Source organism: Cololabis saira, chromosome 15 (genome assembly GCF_033807715.1).
Source record: "Cololabis saira isolate AMF1-May2022 chromosome 15, fColSai1.1, whole genome shotgun sequence".
In the NCBI taxonomy this organism is placed as follows: Eukaryota; Metazoa; Chordata; class Actinopteri; order Beloniformes; family Belonidae; genus Cololabis; species Cololabis saira.
This window is the reverse complement of record NC_084601.1, coordinates 11,258,058-11,273,694: the sequence shown is the minus strand read 5'-3', so window position 1 is coordinate 11,273,694 and position 15,637 is coordinate 11,258,058. Positions and strand designations below refer to the sequence as shown.

The 15,637-nt window shown below is 36.9% G+C and overlaps 2 protein-coding genes across 4 annotated transcripts; both read right to left on the bottom strand.

The window, feature by feature from the left end:
• Nucleotides 1–664: 664 nt before the first annotated feature.
• Nucleotides 665–9,722, bottom strand: mapk15 (mitogen-activated protein kinase 15). Of its 2 annotated transcripts, none has more exons than XM_061741838.1 (14): nt 9,221–9,722; nt 7,037–7,177; nt 6,608–6,637; nt 5,961–6,051; nt 5,359–5,489; nt 4,486–4,649; nt 3,891–4,030; nt 3,760–3,817; nt 3,262–3,399; nt 2,878–2,983; nt 2,391–2,712; nt 2,097–2,173; nt 1,773–1,925; nt 665–1,626 (listed from the first exon to the last, which is right to left on the bottom strand). In XM_061741838.1, exons 3-14 carry the CDS (start codon nt 6,617–6,619, stop codon nt 1,438–1,440), a joined length of 1,581 nt encoding a protein of 526 aa, XP_061597822.1. In that variant the 5' UTR covers nt 6,620–6,637; nt 7,037–7,177; nt 9,221–9,722; the 3' UTR covers nt 665–1,437. The 2 variants fall into 2 exon arrangements, with proteins under 2 accessions (XP_061597822.1, XP_061597821.1); XM_061741837.1 differs by having other exon boundaries at nt 7,037–7,135.
• A 121-nt stretch (nt 9,723–9,843) lies between these two features.
• On the bottom strand, nt 9,844–15,528 carry vps28 (VPS28 subunit of ESCRT-I). Of its 2 annotated transcripts, none has more exons than XM_061742476.1 (10): nt 15,477–15,528; nt 13,631–13,727; nt 13,501–13,529; nt 13,324–13,361; nt 13,118–13,207; nt 12,937–13,042; nt 12,746–12,847; nt 12,438–12,491; nt 12,234–12,325; nt 9,844–11,881 (listed from the first exon to the last, which is right to left on the bottom strand). In XM_061742476.1, exons 2-10 carry the CDS (start codon nt 13,668–13,670, stop codon nt 11,761–11,763), a joined length of 672 nt encoding a protein of 223 aa, XP_061598460.1. In that variant the 5' UTR covers nt 13,671–13,727; nt 15,477–15,528; the 3' UTR covers nt 9,844–11,760. The 2 variants fall into 2 exon arrangements, with proteins under 2 accessions (XP_061598460.1, XP_061598461.1); XM_061742477.1 differs by having other exon boundaries at nt 13,631–13,702; nt 15,477–15,526.
• Between the last annotated feature and the right edge of the window lie 109 nt (nt 15,529–15,637).

Below are 15,637 nucleotides of genomic sequence, written 5' to 3'. Positions count from 1 at the left end.
GCACGAACAACACGGTTCCATAGAAAGATCTAGATAAGTGTTGAGGGCAAAGTCAGAGACGTCACTGGGAGTCATATGGCTCCTTATCAGTGACGTCAGGAGGACCATATGTGAAAAGCTTTTTTTCTGCTTAGTTGCGACTCGGAAAAATATACATATAGAATAGGAGCATTTTGGTATTCAAATCATCCTATTCTATATGTATATTTTTTGTTAAGCTTAAAGTTATGATTAAAATACATAAATAAACAGACAAACGAGTACTGAAGCTTAACCTGTGGTTATTATATAATTTCCTTCCTCTCTCACTCTTTTTTTTTTTTTTTTAGTTGAGCATCTTTTTCTTTCTTTAGTTTTGTGTCATATAGGGTGAGTATGATGAGAGGCAAGAACTGCAGTCGATTACCTTCAAGGCCTGTCATTGGTTGACATTACCACCATTAAACATGGTTAAGGAATGAAAATCTAATGCATAACTTGTCCCCAGCTGAAACATATTAATCACTGAAGTACTTTTCAGTGGCAGGCTCTCACCTAATTGCTTGATTATTGTCATCTTGGGCTTGGGGCCATCAGCGACTGTATTTCTCCAAATTCAATAGTAAACTGTTGAATAAGTATTAACATCATAACTGGAAAAAACAACCTTTAAGTATTAGAGGCTTTAACATTGCTTTATTTGTACATTTATAGAGGATTTATCATAACATATTGCTTTGATGCTACGCGATACACTTTATACATTCATGCACTCACACCCTACTGCAATAATAAATTAATCAAAACATTTATTTGCATATTTTTACAGTTCTTTTATGGAGTATTCACTGGATTGGTGTTAATGTGACAGTAAACCATAAAGCTCTTAGGTAATTTTGGTCTTGGATCAACATGAGAAATACATGAGAAATTTAAGGTGGCACATAAGGCAAAAGGTGTGGTATCCTGTAAATCTCCTGTTTGTAACATTACGTAACAATAGTGCATATCTTCCAACAAACCCACTATCTAAATACTATAAACATATTTTTGACTAATTCAGCAAAAACAGCAGCTTCAGTGACCCTGAGGATTTGGGGCCCTCACAACATTTTATTATTCTTCACAGCTAGCAGCTTAACTATGTGTGAAATTGGTTGTATTAAACTTTTGGGGAGGAAAAAAAAACTAGTTAGATTGACGTGTTTATAAGTTACAGTTGGATACATGTAATGTGCTTTCACACATATCAGGCAGTGAAATTAAAACCATGTTTCCATGGGTAAAAGTTGAACATTACATAGGAGGTATTTTACCTAATTATTCATCTTTACAAAATATCTGTTTACCAGACTTCCACTGTCCTGTATAATGTCACAACACGACCAAAGCAGATTAAGTTGTGTATCTAAACACACATGACATCAGCCTCCTACATAACCATGGATACGACAGCAGCTACTGGTTGTAGGGGCGGCTGCGAAGCAGGCTGTCCAGTTCTGTCTTGCTGATGGTACCGTAGGCCTGGGAATAGCTACCTAGTTTGGCCCGAGGATCGCCAGCAGCTGCCACATTGCAGTTATTTTGAAACACTTTCTTGCTGTAGCGTGGTGGTGGGCGAGCCTCACGAGCCTGGGGACTTGAGTGCTGGTTATGCACAGAAAAAACAAACAAATAAACAAGACATTACATATTATTAGAGCGTCAATATATACACATCATTATTTTTTTAAACAACTTGCATCCCTTATTCTATGCTATAATTTCATTGCCCTTAGGCGTGATGGACTGACCAGGCATGCTGCTGTGACATACAGCCCAGTAGACAAAGATTTCTCATCTTTGCGGACTAAAGGATTGTTCTGAGTTTGGTTTAGGGTCGAGGAGAAAGAACGGTTGTGGGATACAGGAGCTGAGCGACCACGGTGCAGAATCTGGCCCATGGACTGGTTGAGAGAGGGGAATGAAGAAGGAGAAGAGTCAGAGTAAGGTTCACAGTAAACAGTGAGGGAAATACAACTGAACAAACATAAAAGGGTGTTCAAAATGAAAGAATCTAAGATTACATCACGTTGTAATATAAAGCAAAACTGGATGGTGAGTGGACGGTTACTTACTACAGCAGCGTTTGCGCCCTCTGCTGGTGATGTTGTAGTACTTCCATTACTAATCTGTCCAGCTAGCTTGGTGCTGGCTGTGGCAAGGTGATGAGAATAATGAGGATCACCAGGCAGCAACAATACGAATTAAAAACATACAACACCAGACAAGAAGAGAGTTTTAGTTTTTGCCTGAGGCAATATTCAGGTTTGATGAGAGATGTTTGCATGCATCTTAATTCTACCAACCCAATATTTGAGTAGCAAAACAGTGTGTCAATAAGAAAAAAGTGCAGAGATTAATTCTCTTACTTGGGATATGTGTGATGGGGTTATATGTGGTTTTTCCTAATCCATGACCAGTTAACGGGCTTGTCTTCTCCACAGCAGGTAGGGGAGATGAAGTTGCAGCTCCAGGCTTGGTGACACCCGCATGTAAAAGCACATTGCTTGTCTTGTCAATCTGTTCATGTTGTGGTTTTCCTTCATGGCTGCCATCTCTTTGGCTGTCTGCTGCCACTGGACTTTTCTCTTCTTTATCGCACTTCACATCGGGTTCCCCCGGACTACTGACACAAGCTTTAGGTTTCGGCAGCATCAGCATCCTGTTATTAGTTCTCCACTCCACCATCATCTGCAAGTGGAAAACAGTGCATGGGTTTAATTTTTTGATTAGATAAACTTCCACAATAATTAATGACAAGTTTACTTTTGTGTTCACTATTGTGTAATATAGTCAACTGAATAACACTAAATGCAGTGTTCCTGGATTAGTGGTACCGGAGTGTGTCTCCAGTACCTCATATAGTTTGTTGCGGTACTGAACAACAGATAATTGCACATCATCATCCACTGGAAGCACTACGTCATAGTTGAGAGCTGGCTCTTTGGCTGGATTATGGAACCTACAGGATATGAGGGGGGAGGAAAAAAAATGTAATTTGCTAATTCCCTTATAATCAGACAGTATTGTTACAAGAAAACATAAGAATGGCATGCAGCTACAAATATTGATCTCTCGTATCCCAAATAACATAAACAGAAAAGTATAGAGAGGAAACTATTATATTCAACTATTCAAATAAGACATCAAAAATCACAAAAATATGTTACATCTATAATGTCGCTGTGAGGAAGAATGTAAAGGTGCTTCTTATCCACAAACTAAATATGAAAGTCTTACTTGGCTACATATGGGTGCTGAAGGGCTTGTTCTGCAGTCAACCGCTTTTCTGGATTGAAAACTAGCAAACCCTTCATTAGGTCCAGAGCATCCGGAGGCACAGTCGGCTGGAAAAGCTCCTCCAAATGCCCCTGTGGTCTAGTGAAATAAGAATAAAGCAGACGTCAGAGGAATAAGATGCCAGAAAGAAGGTTTTATTGCCTGACAGAGGGAGGAATCACTACTCTGAAGTTTGTTTTTATTTTTTTTGTAAAAAAAATATGCTGTAAGTGCATCTAGACATTTCTATGCCTGCACTTTCTGCCATAATTATGTATGTATGTATTCATATTGATATACTTAATGTGACTCAGTGGAAGTGCAGCAGGTGCACCACTGGTTGACAACATTTCTATACACATATGTTCATAATATGCATAAAAGCAGATGCCTCATCAAAATATACTCTATCCGGAAGAGATTGCAAAAGGTAAAAATATGTAAAAGACTGTGCCTTACTTCAGTAGCATTCTCTGAATGACAGAAGATCCATATTCTGACTTGATAGCAAGAATATCTGAAAATGTATAAGCGTTTGATCAATTCAAACTTAAAGTTTCAAGAAATGCATTCTTGACATTTTTACTTACCTTCTGGGCTGGGATGAGGTATGGCACTCATGATTTTTTCTATCTGGTTGAAAGTAGATGTTCCAGGGAACAGGGCTTTTCCCACCAGCATCTCTCCCAGGATACAGCCCAGGCTCCACATGTCCACACCTTTAGTGTATCTATGGACAACGTGTACTCTTTTTACAGGCTAGTACACTCAAAAGTATCATAACTGTAAAATGACTTTAAAAACCCTTGTGAAGCATTTAAGGATGCGTGTAGCATTTGGTTACATCTAGTGGTGAGGTTATAGATTGCAACCACTCGAATACCTCAACCTTTTCCAGTGTTGAAGACAAACTATTGTGTCCGTCACATAGTCAAACAAAACTGTGTTCATATGAGGCTAGCCTCAATCTACGCATTTAAAGCACAACTACAGTTTAACATGTACATTAAATATGAATACTATATTCCATCTATGCTATTTGATCCCTCTAAATCCTAAATATTGATCATTTGAATTGAGATACCGTAAGCAGGAATGTTATGTAAACTATTTTATTATTGTTAAAAAACAAAAAAAGAAGAAACCTCTCAAATACTGTTAACAGATGCTCATCACAGCTGATACCTTGTGGATCCCAGCAGGATTTCAGGAGCCCGGTACCACCGCGTGGCCACGTACTCTGTCAGTGCCGGATTCCCACTGTCCTCTTGGATCTGGTTGAGGGATCTGGCCAAGCCGAAATCACACAATTTGACAACACAGTCAGTGTCCAGAAGCACATTCGAGGGCTGTGGGGGGAAGAAAGAGAGCATTTTTTACAAATACAATGAAAACCTGACTTTTACTGAGGTTACAAGAGCATGGTTAACATATTGTCAGAGCCAAATACATGTTTTATTTTATTTTCCTTCTTTATTTTTGTGCAACTGATGGCCTTGCTATGACATCATGTCATACTAAATGATTGCCGTGGTATCTGATTTATACCTGGCAGTGATGGAGGCCAGGTGTGGGCAATGAGCAGAAGGCAAACAGTTTTCGACTGTAGCGTGATATGATAATAAGTGTTTTGTGGAGTATGATAAATATGTTTGGGCTCTATATGCAAATAAATGATTTGGCATAACCAAAAAGAATATAACTCTAGACATTTAATTTCATGGACATGCTTGCGTCAAACTTGAAAGACAAGCTTGATGCCCCTCGCAGAGCTACAGGTATAGGCTCTACATATATGAAACTAGAAGTAAATGGTAAAAGAGGCTAAGTAAAAGAAAACATTTGGTATAAATTCTTGTCTGAAAGGTAAAGGGACATTTCCTGTGGTCACATAAGAAGTAATGTAGTAGATTTTCCTTTAAACCCAACACAGGGAAATGCTGTGGCCAAAAGGTTAACAGACCACCAAATACTGTATATACAACTACCAATTTAAGTTTTTGCAGGAATTAGAAATGAGCATACATAGAGCATAGTGTGATATTTGAAAATCCTCACCTTATGGTCTCTGTGAATAACATTTCCTGAATGGAGGTATTTGATGGCTTTGAAGAGTTGGTACATAACATAACGGATGTGGATGTCCTTCAGCAATGAGCCTTTTTTTATCACAGCATGCAAGTCTGTATCTAGAATAAAGCACAATGGAAACATTTTTCAGTTATAGCTACAGCGAAGTTAAATAAAATAATCACCTTGTAAATGAGGACCTATCCTCAAAACCATTCTTCAAACTTATTTTGCTGTTGAGATACTAAACACACCTGTCATAAAACTACAATAATTCAAAATCTGCAAGATATTTGGTATCATATAAAAAAAGCTGAGAGAAGCAGTGGAGTCATGTTCTGGGATGCTGCAGTACAGTCACGGATAAGACTGCACAGAGGAGACAAATCTGTGGACTCTGCAGTAAACGGGCATTGCTGCTGGGCAAATCAAACAGAGGCTCTTCCATAGACACTTGCACAAGCACATTTTCAAATCTAAGGTAAACTGTATAGACCTACTATAGCCTCCCCCATGTTGATGTGTTGTACGGACACTGAATTATCCAAGCACTTTTAACTGATACCCATACTGAGCATTACAACACTCACCCATATATTCAAACACAAGGTAAATATCTCGATCATTTTGTGCTCGGATGACATTTAGAAGTCTGACAATGTTGGGGTGATCTCCAAACTCCTGCACAGGGAATAAGAGATTTGGTGAGAGAAACTACACACAAAAACAGAACGCACAGTCCCTCTACTCTTTGACCTGCAATAACTGTCTGGCTGTATGACCAGGTTGCGGAAGTAACAGGGGCCGTTGCAGCAGAGGTTACATAATAGCTGTTATAAAGTCTGGAAGGGAACAGCTGATTGAAGGGAGTGAAGCAGCTGAGGACACATGAAAGTAGGTCAGCAGATAAACAGTGAATCAGAGAAAAAGTGTTAACTCATGAAGACGTTCACTAAACCTCAACACCATTTTGACATTTAGACACTAATGGATTCTTAAGAGCACTGATGAAGAGTAACTATAACAAAATTGAAGGTTCAAGTGAAGTTTATGACATACATCTTGTGCCAAATGTTTGTAATATTCTGATTCTGAACTGTCGTCACACTAGACATAAGTGATCATTTTACTTCTTTTCAACCTTTAATCAACTTTCTTTATCTGTGGATCAGCATCATCACTTTATTATTATACCATGTTATACACCAAGCAGATTTGGCCCTTTTAGTATTATTACCTGAAGGAACATGATTTCTCTGAATGTTCGCTGCAAAAAGAAAAAACACGTACAGTTAGGATATGCAAAAACTACTTCCTGTTCTTATTAAAATGTTGCTGTCTGTCTTTTTAAGCCAAAGGAGGGAGTTCACACAGAGCGGTGGAGTTACTATAAAACACTGGATCCCATTCTAAGAGACATAAGTGAAATGAAAGGGTTAAAAAACAATCATTAACATGAAAGCGAAATCACCTGCAATGTTACATGACTTTGTTTATTCATAAAATGTTTGTGTGTTGTCTAGATGTGTTTTACTGCTGTTGTGCCGCTTCAATTTAAAGGTACAGAGCAGGAGAAACAAGCCAAAAATTATGGGAAACATTGATTTATTTGGCCGTTTATAACTATTATATTACTGTTAAATATTACTTTGTTTTACACACAAACCTGAGCATCTGTGCGGTTCCTGAAAGCATCAAAGATCTTTTTCACTGCCACGATCTCCCCAGTCAGTCTGTCAACAGCTTTCCACACAATGCCATAGGCCTGAGGAATCAAAGTTACACTTCACCAGGTGACTTCTTATACCTTCAGAAGTGAACATGTAAAAATGTAATGCAAAAATGTAAGGCATTCCTATAGAGATATAGGTAGAAGGTGAATAAGGTTATAAAAAAAAAAAAACAATAAGGGTTAGAGTTGCATTTGGGAATCAGACTTGTTCACCCTAAAACAATTTTGATTCATTCCTGTTGTTGTGGATTTGTTTGGGGTGTTTTCTATTAAAAAGGCATAACCTAAATCAGTTGTCTGTCCCCCAAAAACTCCAGCATGTTGTCTTATGTTTTGTGCTGTAACATTATTTTACACCAGTAATTAACTGATTTTGACCCTGTGATAGAAAATTTTGCCTTGGCCACTTGGATTAAACCAAAACTGCTGTGAGTAGCATTTTTTCGCCTTGGCCTGAACAGAGTGTGCAGACTTAGCTCCTAAAAGATTAGCACTGACGTTACAATGATTTGTCTATCAGAATAGTTAAGATGAATCATCATTTATGCCTTAAAATAATTATGCTTCTCTTTGTTCATTGTCATTCTGCATTGTGATGCCTGATGTGTTTTTGTCACGCTATTGCACGCAATTGCTTAATGAAATCTGACTCGTCTCAAGTCTTATACTTGGTAACTTACACATTCAGTTTCAGTCTAGATATTTACCTTGTGGGAAAGAACATATTAAAGAGAATTTAATAGGTTTTTCCACAACAGGGCCATCAGACTCCATAACCCACAGACCTTTAGCAACACATAGCCGTGTTAACCCTCTGTCTTGTCATTATTTATGGCCCTTTTGTGGTGGTTTGGCAAATAATTATATAAAACAGAGAGGAGGGTCCCCTTACTCTTGGGCCCTGGGCCCAGTGGTCCTGTCCATGATTCTATCATCTTTCTAAGCCCAGAGTCCTTAGAATTTGTTTCTTTGTATCCATTTAAAAGCAGAAAATCTAAAATGCATGTTTGATCACTGTAATAATAGCCTGGCTATGTTCAATTCACAGAGTTAGCATCTTTCTCTGGATTTGACTTCCGTGGGACAGAGCCCATGAATGCAGAAGAAACTCAATACAATCCATCAGGGAATTTAAGAGCACGACACATTTACAGTTTAAATCTGTTCTAAAGTTGGACATTTTAACATGAGAGTCTGGCTCACTTTAGGAGGAACAGAGGAACTGATGAGGAACTGCAACAAATCTATCTTCCGTATGAGCCTCAACCTAGAAGTTAAATGGTTGCCTCGGGGGAAAAAAAGCTTCAAGAGGGCTTTTCAGAAAACCTACGGATGACATAATAACTGATGCTTCGTCCATTGTAGAGAGGCCATCAGATTTGAGTCTCATCACACTCATACTGGTTCTTGTTATATCAGAAAAGCCCAGACTGTAGAAAAAAACAAATGATGCACTCTTTTTGTGGTGATAAAACCATCATCCTTTTAATTCAGTTAGTTTGTTTCCTGATATACAGCTACTACGCAGTAAGTCACCTGACAGTTTGAACAGTGACATGAGTCACAGCCAAACCTAGTTTAGCCAAGAAAGACAGAGCCCTGTGGCATTTACCAGCTGGTTATCTTAAACACAGTGGACCTCTGTAGACAAACAATGGAAAGGCAACGACAACAGGGACAGAGTGAAAGGGGAAAGATGTGTCGTCACACATCAGCTGAACTGCAAAGAAAGAGTTTGTCCTGCCAAAGTGAATAAAGCTCCAGCTTACAACACTGGCATTATTAAAGGCTGATTTATGGTTCCGCGTTACACCAACACAGAACCTACGGCGTAGGCTCTGCGTCGATTTAACGCAGAACCATAATTCAGGCTTAAGTCTGTAGAATGCCGGGAATTTCTTTAGGAATGAGTACAGGAGGAATTAAAAAAGTTAAAAAGTTGTGAATATTATCTACGCAAAGGTTATGCCATTAAATGTTTTGTTAAAAAAAAGTGAAAGTAAAAAAAAAAAGTAAAAATACCCCCACAACCAAGGAGTTTTGTTATTACAGTATACCTATCATCAAATTCCATTGCATCCACTGATATTATATTAAGAGGAAAAGGAAAAGACTCACCCCTTTTCCAATTCTCTTCTTGATTTCATATTTGACAGTAATGTGTTGCTCCATTTCTGAAACTTTTGCCGTCTCATGTTTCGTGCTCATTTTGCAGAACAGCTCACTGCCGCTCAGGCGGAAATCATGTCGGGCTTCTCGTGATATTAATCCGCATGGCCCAAATAAAAGCAGGTTCTGGACGAACTAGAGTCAAGTGTAACATCCCAGGTGTCCCATAATAAACAGCGACGGGTCGCCTATTATCGCCAAGGGTGGAGTATTTCCTGCAGTCTTCTGGTCAGTCGTCGCTCTTCCTACTTCAGTCGGAGTTTGTCGACGAGTAGGTTTGTTTTCCTTCCTAGATTGCTTTATGAATAAACCTTTTTTTTTTTTTTTTTTGACCATGCAAACTCTGTGAGATATTCCGCTCTCCTCCACAGCTGTCTGATGAAGCAAGAAGAGCCGTCGAGTTTTGTCGTCGTTTCGTTGTCCTGGCAACAACTACTACCTTGTTCTTAAAGGAAACTCTTCCGGACATATAGCAGTTGTCAGGGAAACGACGCTATGGAGGAAACTGGGAATAGATTTGAAGTTTTTTTGTTTTGTTTTGTTTTTTATTGTTTTGACAGTTAAGAAATATAGCGTTTCAGTACCACAGGAAAAGGTGGCAAAAAAACAAACTAAATGGGATGCAGAACATGTGTAAACTGGCCACATGAAGACTGAATAAAAATGGATGCAACATGTGACACAATAAGACCACAAAGAGATTGGTGTAAAAAAAAAACAAACAAAAAAAACACCCAATACACACAAAAAAAAATAAAAAAAATAAAAAATAAAAAGAATTTTCAGACGTAAAAAATTCACAGAGAAATAGAACTAATCAAAGTGGGATATTGAATTTCACAGAGATGTAGAAAAACAATGTGCAAAGATGCCACGCTTGAAATCAAAACAACCCAAAAATGTGTGGTAAAAAGGAAAACTACAACTGTCCACAATTATTTGCATAAGAGTAAACTTAAAACTTAAACTTAAACTACAATGTACAATGATTCAACAAGAAATTACAAAAAAAAAGGGAACAAAAACAAAACCACATTCACCTTCTTAGTGTTTACTTTCTATGGTTGGATAAGTTAGTGGCGTACATGAAATAATTTACCCACAGCGGTTATTGAATCATTATTTGTCCAAGACAAGGAATAACTCATTTGTTCACCAGTCATCGTATGGCATATTTCAACTTTTACTCTGAATAATTGAGCATCATATTCTAAAAGGAAATGGACAATGGGTTAAATACGCCAACCTCCAGTCTTCCAAACTAGGGACAATAGTAGCACTTACAAATCCGTTTTGCATTGGCCCTCCTGGTTGTTAGTGTTTCTGCTTAAGATTATGGGTTTGTCAAAATGCAGTCATGAAAATGATACCATCTCAAAAAGAGACAACCAAAGCTCCCATTAATACACCTCTAAAAGCTCCTAAAATATCTGATTTCACTCACACACAAAAAAGAAGGGCAACTTGCAGATCGTTTTTTTTTTAAGTTTATTTCTAAAAAGGTGTTACATGCTTTTGTTTATAAATCAACACTATTATTTACAAAGATAAATTTCAATAAATATGCTCTTCCTAAAAGCTCTTGAAGGTTGAAACATATTTAGCTAGTGGAAAAGAAAAGAAGCTGTTTGTGGACCTACATTTTTCTAATTTATAATGTAGTGAAACCGTCACTTCTAAATGAAGTATAGATTAGGCATGTTAAAGTACAGGGAGGAGAAAACGAGCAATTGACATAAACCATCCATTCTACCTTTCTTTCAATATTATTAACTGAAGGGTCACCTTCAAGTCTAAATGATTATTTCAGCTGCAAACTGACAGCCACGGCAGATGAGGTGTAGACTATGGCAATGTTTTTCCTCTTTTTACAAACACTTATTATATACTTCTGCAGGTCAAACTTATTGAACATGAAACATGGCAAATAGAAAGAAGCCGTAGATGAAACATAGGGTATACAGTTGGAGTAATACAAAGACTTTGGCTGTTGCAACCTTCTTTTCATATGCAGACTTTTAAAAGGCTTCTATGTCAGTGCTCTTCCAACCATAACTATAAAATTAGATCTTTATATTATAGTAGAAAGTTAAGAATAAGCTGTTCTCTCTAGGCCAGAATAAAGAGCCAAGATAACTGCTCACACATTTGGATATTCAGATGAAAGAAAGAAAGAAAAAAAGCCACAAGAGCAGCCGAAAGCACTGGATGAGCCCACAGAGCAAGGCTGCATGATGTACCAGATAGAGCGCAGCACACAAAGTGGTGGAATGGTAACTGTACACAATGTGATTTAAAAAACCAAACAGGAACTTAATCTAAAGAGACTGGGAGAAAAAAACAAAAAAACAAACAGAGGGTATATGAGAAACACAACCCGTGGAGATATAACTCTACTCTTTTCTGAAATAATCGGGAGAAAGTTGCATTTTATCTTTTCTTAACCAGTGTGAGGCTTCTGCACCGATAGATATATCACAGACAAAGCTTTAAGACGAGTGGAGGAAGCGATTGAAGGCATTGTAGGCTGACTCCAGATCAAACAGCATCTGCCGAACCTGACTATCATCCAGCTCATCAGAGGCCGACATGCTGCTGAGGGTGGTCAACCTATTGGAAAAGGATAATGAACGCTGGCAATTATTATAATGAATCTTTTTTTTAATACACTTTATTACATCTTCTTGAGACTAAAAGGTTTTTGTTGTGATTTTGAAATAGGAAACCTTTTCTACACAGTAAAGGACAAACAAAGTTCCACTATTTAATTATGTTTTTCAGAGAAAAGGTTGTATGTTTACATGATAAATCTCTTAATTTAGAAATAAGCAGTTTTTAGGAAAGTTTGGTATGACAACAGCCCTCACATACAACAAAAGTTAATTTACATATAATAACATAGCGTCCTGAAGTAAACAGGCATAGTTCATGATGATGAAAACATCACAAACCGGTAACTAACCAGAGATTGACTTTGTCCTTAGCTTCTGAATCTGGAGGCATATTGCTCATCCTGTTCATGGTTTCCATCAACTCTCTCAGGTCTGGTTGGATCTGAAATAATAAAAAAAATATATTTCATTTTATATTTATATAAGCGTTTCAGATAATGCCTGTGTAGGCATTGGTTTATTCCTCCTAACATTTAATAACTTCTTAAATGTACCTCATCCATGGCTCTGATCTCCAGTCTCAGTTTGTCCATCACAGTAATGAAGAGCTGAGGGTCAGAGAGGATGAGAGAAAATAAAAACGTTCAAAATAATAACTCCTTCAGAATGATTCTCCAGAGTAAAAAAAGTGAAATCCTTGCAGCCACTTTGTAGAAATATTGAAAGTACTTGCTAAAATACTGAAAAATAATTCTATCAAAAGAAGAACTTTTGTCTTCTAGCCTGCATCATGTGCTTGGTGAGTGAGTGACTAAATTGACAGTTTTTATGTTACAGTGGGACAACATAGTAGACAACATACAGAAACTATATCTGCAATGCAGCGATTAAGGTTGCCCTTATCATCCTTAATGGTGATTGGCCGATCTTCTTTAATTCTCTCCATTGCTAGTGGGCAGTCGAGCTGGGAGACAAAAAAACACAAAGAACATTACAAATATTAAACCTATAACATGAAACTTGAATCATGAAACAATATAGACAAACACTCACTCTGTACTTCCTACAGAAGTCGTCGATAGAGCCCACATCAGAGCCCTGCACCTGCTTGAAAGCAGCCTTATACTGAACCAACAGTCTAGAACAGGAAGCAGTGTACCTGAAAGAAACATTTCCACTATATTAATAAAACAATAACATTCACAGGGGACGTTTTAGTTGAAGGATAACTCACTCATTAGGTGTTACGCAGTCTTTGATGTAAGCTTTCTCCAGAGCCTGCAGGGTTTTGACAACAGCAAACAACTCTGCCATGTTGTCGTATCTTAAAAAAAACAAACAAAGAAAACCAGGATAAATAAAAATGTCACAATGCTGAAAATATCACGAATCTTCAGTTTAAAATGAGCTTATGCAACAAAAGTGAATGGAAATACTTACTTTTCTCGTTCCCTTGCATTTTTGTACAGTTTCACCTCCTGAAATGATATTATTTGGCATACTTAAGTTTGGATTGACATAATAATAATAATAATAATAATAATAATAATAATAATAATAATAATAATAATAATAATAATAATAATAATAATTTAAATGTCTAAGTGTCAAATTTACCTCATACAACTCAGGTTTATTAGCTGGAGCTGTGGGGGGAAAAAATGGGATAAAATTATAAAATGACATTGGAATTTAATGTTGAAATTATGACTTCAATTGTGTACATTTATATAATTATGTACCCTACCCCCTCCTATTCCTCCTGTGCCAGGTATCCCATGGAACATGATGCCAGTGTATCAGCGCCTGATCTGAAAAACTATTTTGTATACTCTGTCTCGTAACTGTGACCAGAAAAAACATAAACAAAAACAAATAACAACTTCCGTTGATTGAATGAACAGCACAGCAACAGAAAAATTAAATATCCTAAACTATAAAAAATCTTGTATGTAAGTATGCAACAACGATAAAAACAAAGCATTACATTAGCAGAGCACACTACACAAGGTCATGCTTACATGTTTTTGTAGAATTAATTTGATTTGAGGCATTAATATTAATGAATGTATTATAAAAGTAAAAATCTGTGTTCATGCAGACAGCTTTCGATTAAAATGCATCAACAATAACACACACACACACAGATGTTGTAAAATAGTAAGAACAACCCAGAGTTTGTGCTGTAGCTTTTTTTTTTTTTGACAAGGGGAACATGATTTGATCAGCTGTAAACACCAAGCATGCAAAATTAAAGGTTATTTTAACTAATTACATTTGACCAGAAAAAAAAAATCTGTCAAAATTAATTATTTTGGCATTTCATCTTATTCGCTATATGGTGTAATATTTTATAAATATGGCCTTACCATATTCTATTATGCCATCTACACCAATGTTATTTTTGTAAAAATAGAGATGATATTTTTTAACGATTTAATTTGAAAGGCTGTGGCCCTGCATCAACAGGTATTAACTTAAAAGCTCTAAACAAAATAATTTGGTTCATTACACAGAAGTTAAATCTTGTCTAAGGTTACTGTTTAGTCTTAGTGTGGATTAGTTCTGTATGAGGCGGGATTGATCCGATCCGGAACTGGTATCGGAAGCCGATACACTTTTACTGTATACAGGACTGTCTCAGAAAATTAGAATATTTTAGAATACTGTGATAAAGTTCTTTATTTTCTGTAATGCAATTAAAAAAACAAAAATGTCATACATTCTGGATTCATTACAAATCAACTGAAATATTGCAAGCCTTTTATTATTTTAATATTGCTGATTATGGCTTACAGTTTAAGATTCCCAGAATATTCTAATTTTTGAGATAGGATATTTGAGTTTTCTTAAGCTGTAAGCCATGATCAGCAATATTAAAATAATAAAAGGCTTGCAATATTTCATTATAATGAATCCAGAATGTATGACATTTTTGTTTTTGTAATTGCATTACAAAAAATCACAATATTCTAATTTTCTGAAACAGTTCTGTAAATATTTCTACTTTAATGATCCTGTTAAGATGAGGAATGCTGTCTGAGTGTGTGTTTAACTCATCTGAAGGGCTGAATAATATACAGTATATGTTCATTTGTTCTACAGTTTTAGCACTTGTATTACAAATGTTCAATTTAAAAGGCCACAAGCAATAACTCACTGATATCGGAAGGAATGTAGTTTACCAGGGGGAGGAATACATTACAATCATGTGTCTCGTCTATACTGAGGTAAACAAACACTTTAATACATGAACTCGGTCTGATCGATTATTGTTGAGCTACAGCTGATCTAATGTGGCTGTGTTGAGCTCACAGCGCTGGCACGATCATATTAACCTAAACGAAAGCCTTCCAGCTGAAAACAGCTGGTTATTCCAGCACGTATTTGTTGTTTTCAGTAATAATTAAAGAAGTTAGCCTGAGAGCTGTCGAGCTACCTCCAAAACACGACCTCCCCCGGGACTGAGCCTGATATCTGACAACATTAAACTACACGTAAGGAAGGATAGTTGGGATACTATGTAATAAACCGACATAGTAATTTAATTTCAATGACATTTTAATAAAACAAATGAATAAACGTTTACATACCTGTCGACCAAACTGCTATGACGTAGTCGCTCCTCCCGCTAGGACCCGCAGACGTCAAAATATTAGGTGTCCGTCGCGCCTGATTAAAATTCAACGTTCGTTTTTATATTGTTCACGTTTTCAGTATAAATACGCAAATTTAAAAGCTGTGATTGAGTATC

What these genes read in the sequence shown, in the direction of transcription:
- vps28 (XM_061742476.1), bottom strand. Translation starts at nt 13,670, where the DNA reads ATGTTCCATGGGATACCTGGCACAGGAGGAATAGGAGGGG. An exon ending in GACTGCGTAACACCTAATGA is followed by an intron (nt 13,043 to 13,117) that starts GTGAGTTATCCT and finishes TGTTTCTTTCAG; the next exon opens with GTACACTGCTTCCTGTTCTA. An exon ending in AGATCAGAGCCATGGATGAG is followed by an intron (nt 12,326 to 12,437) that starts GTACATTTAAGA and finishes TTATTATTTCAG; the next exon opens with ATCCAACCAGACCTGAGAGA.
- mapk15 (XM_061741837.1), bottom strand. Translation starts at nt 9,310, where the DNA reads ATGAGCACGAAACATGAGACGGCAAAAGTTTCAGAAATGGAGCAACAC. An exon ending in AGAAGAGAATTGGAAAAGGG is followed by an intron (nt 7,136 to 9,220) that starts GTGAGTCTTTTC and finishes TTGATTCCTCAG; the next exon opens with GCCTATGGCATTGTGTGGAA. An exon ending in GGAACCGCACAGATGCTCAG is followed by an intron (nt 6,638 to 7,036) that starts GTTTGTGTGTAA and finishes TTCTTTTTGCAG; the next exon opens with CGAACATTCAGAGAAATCAT.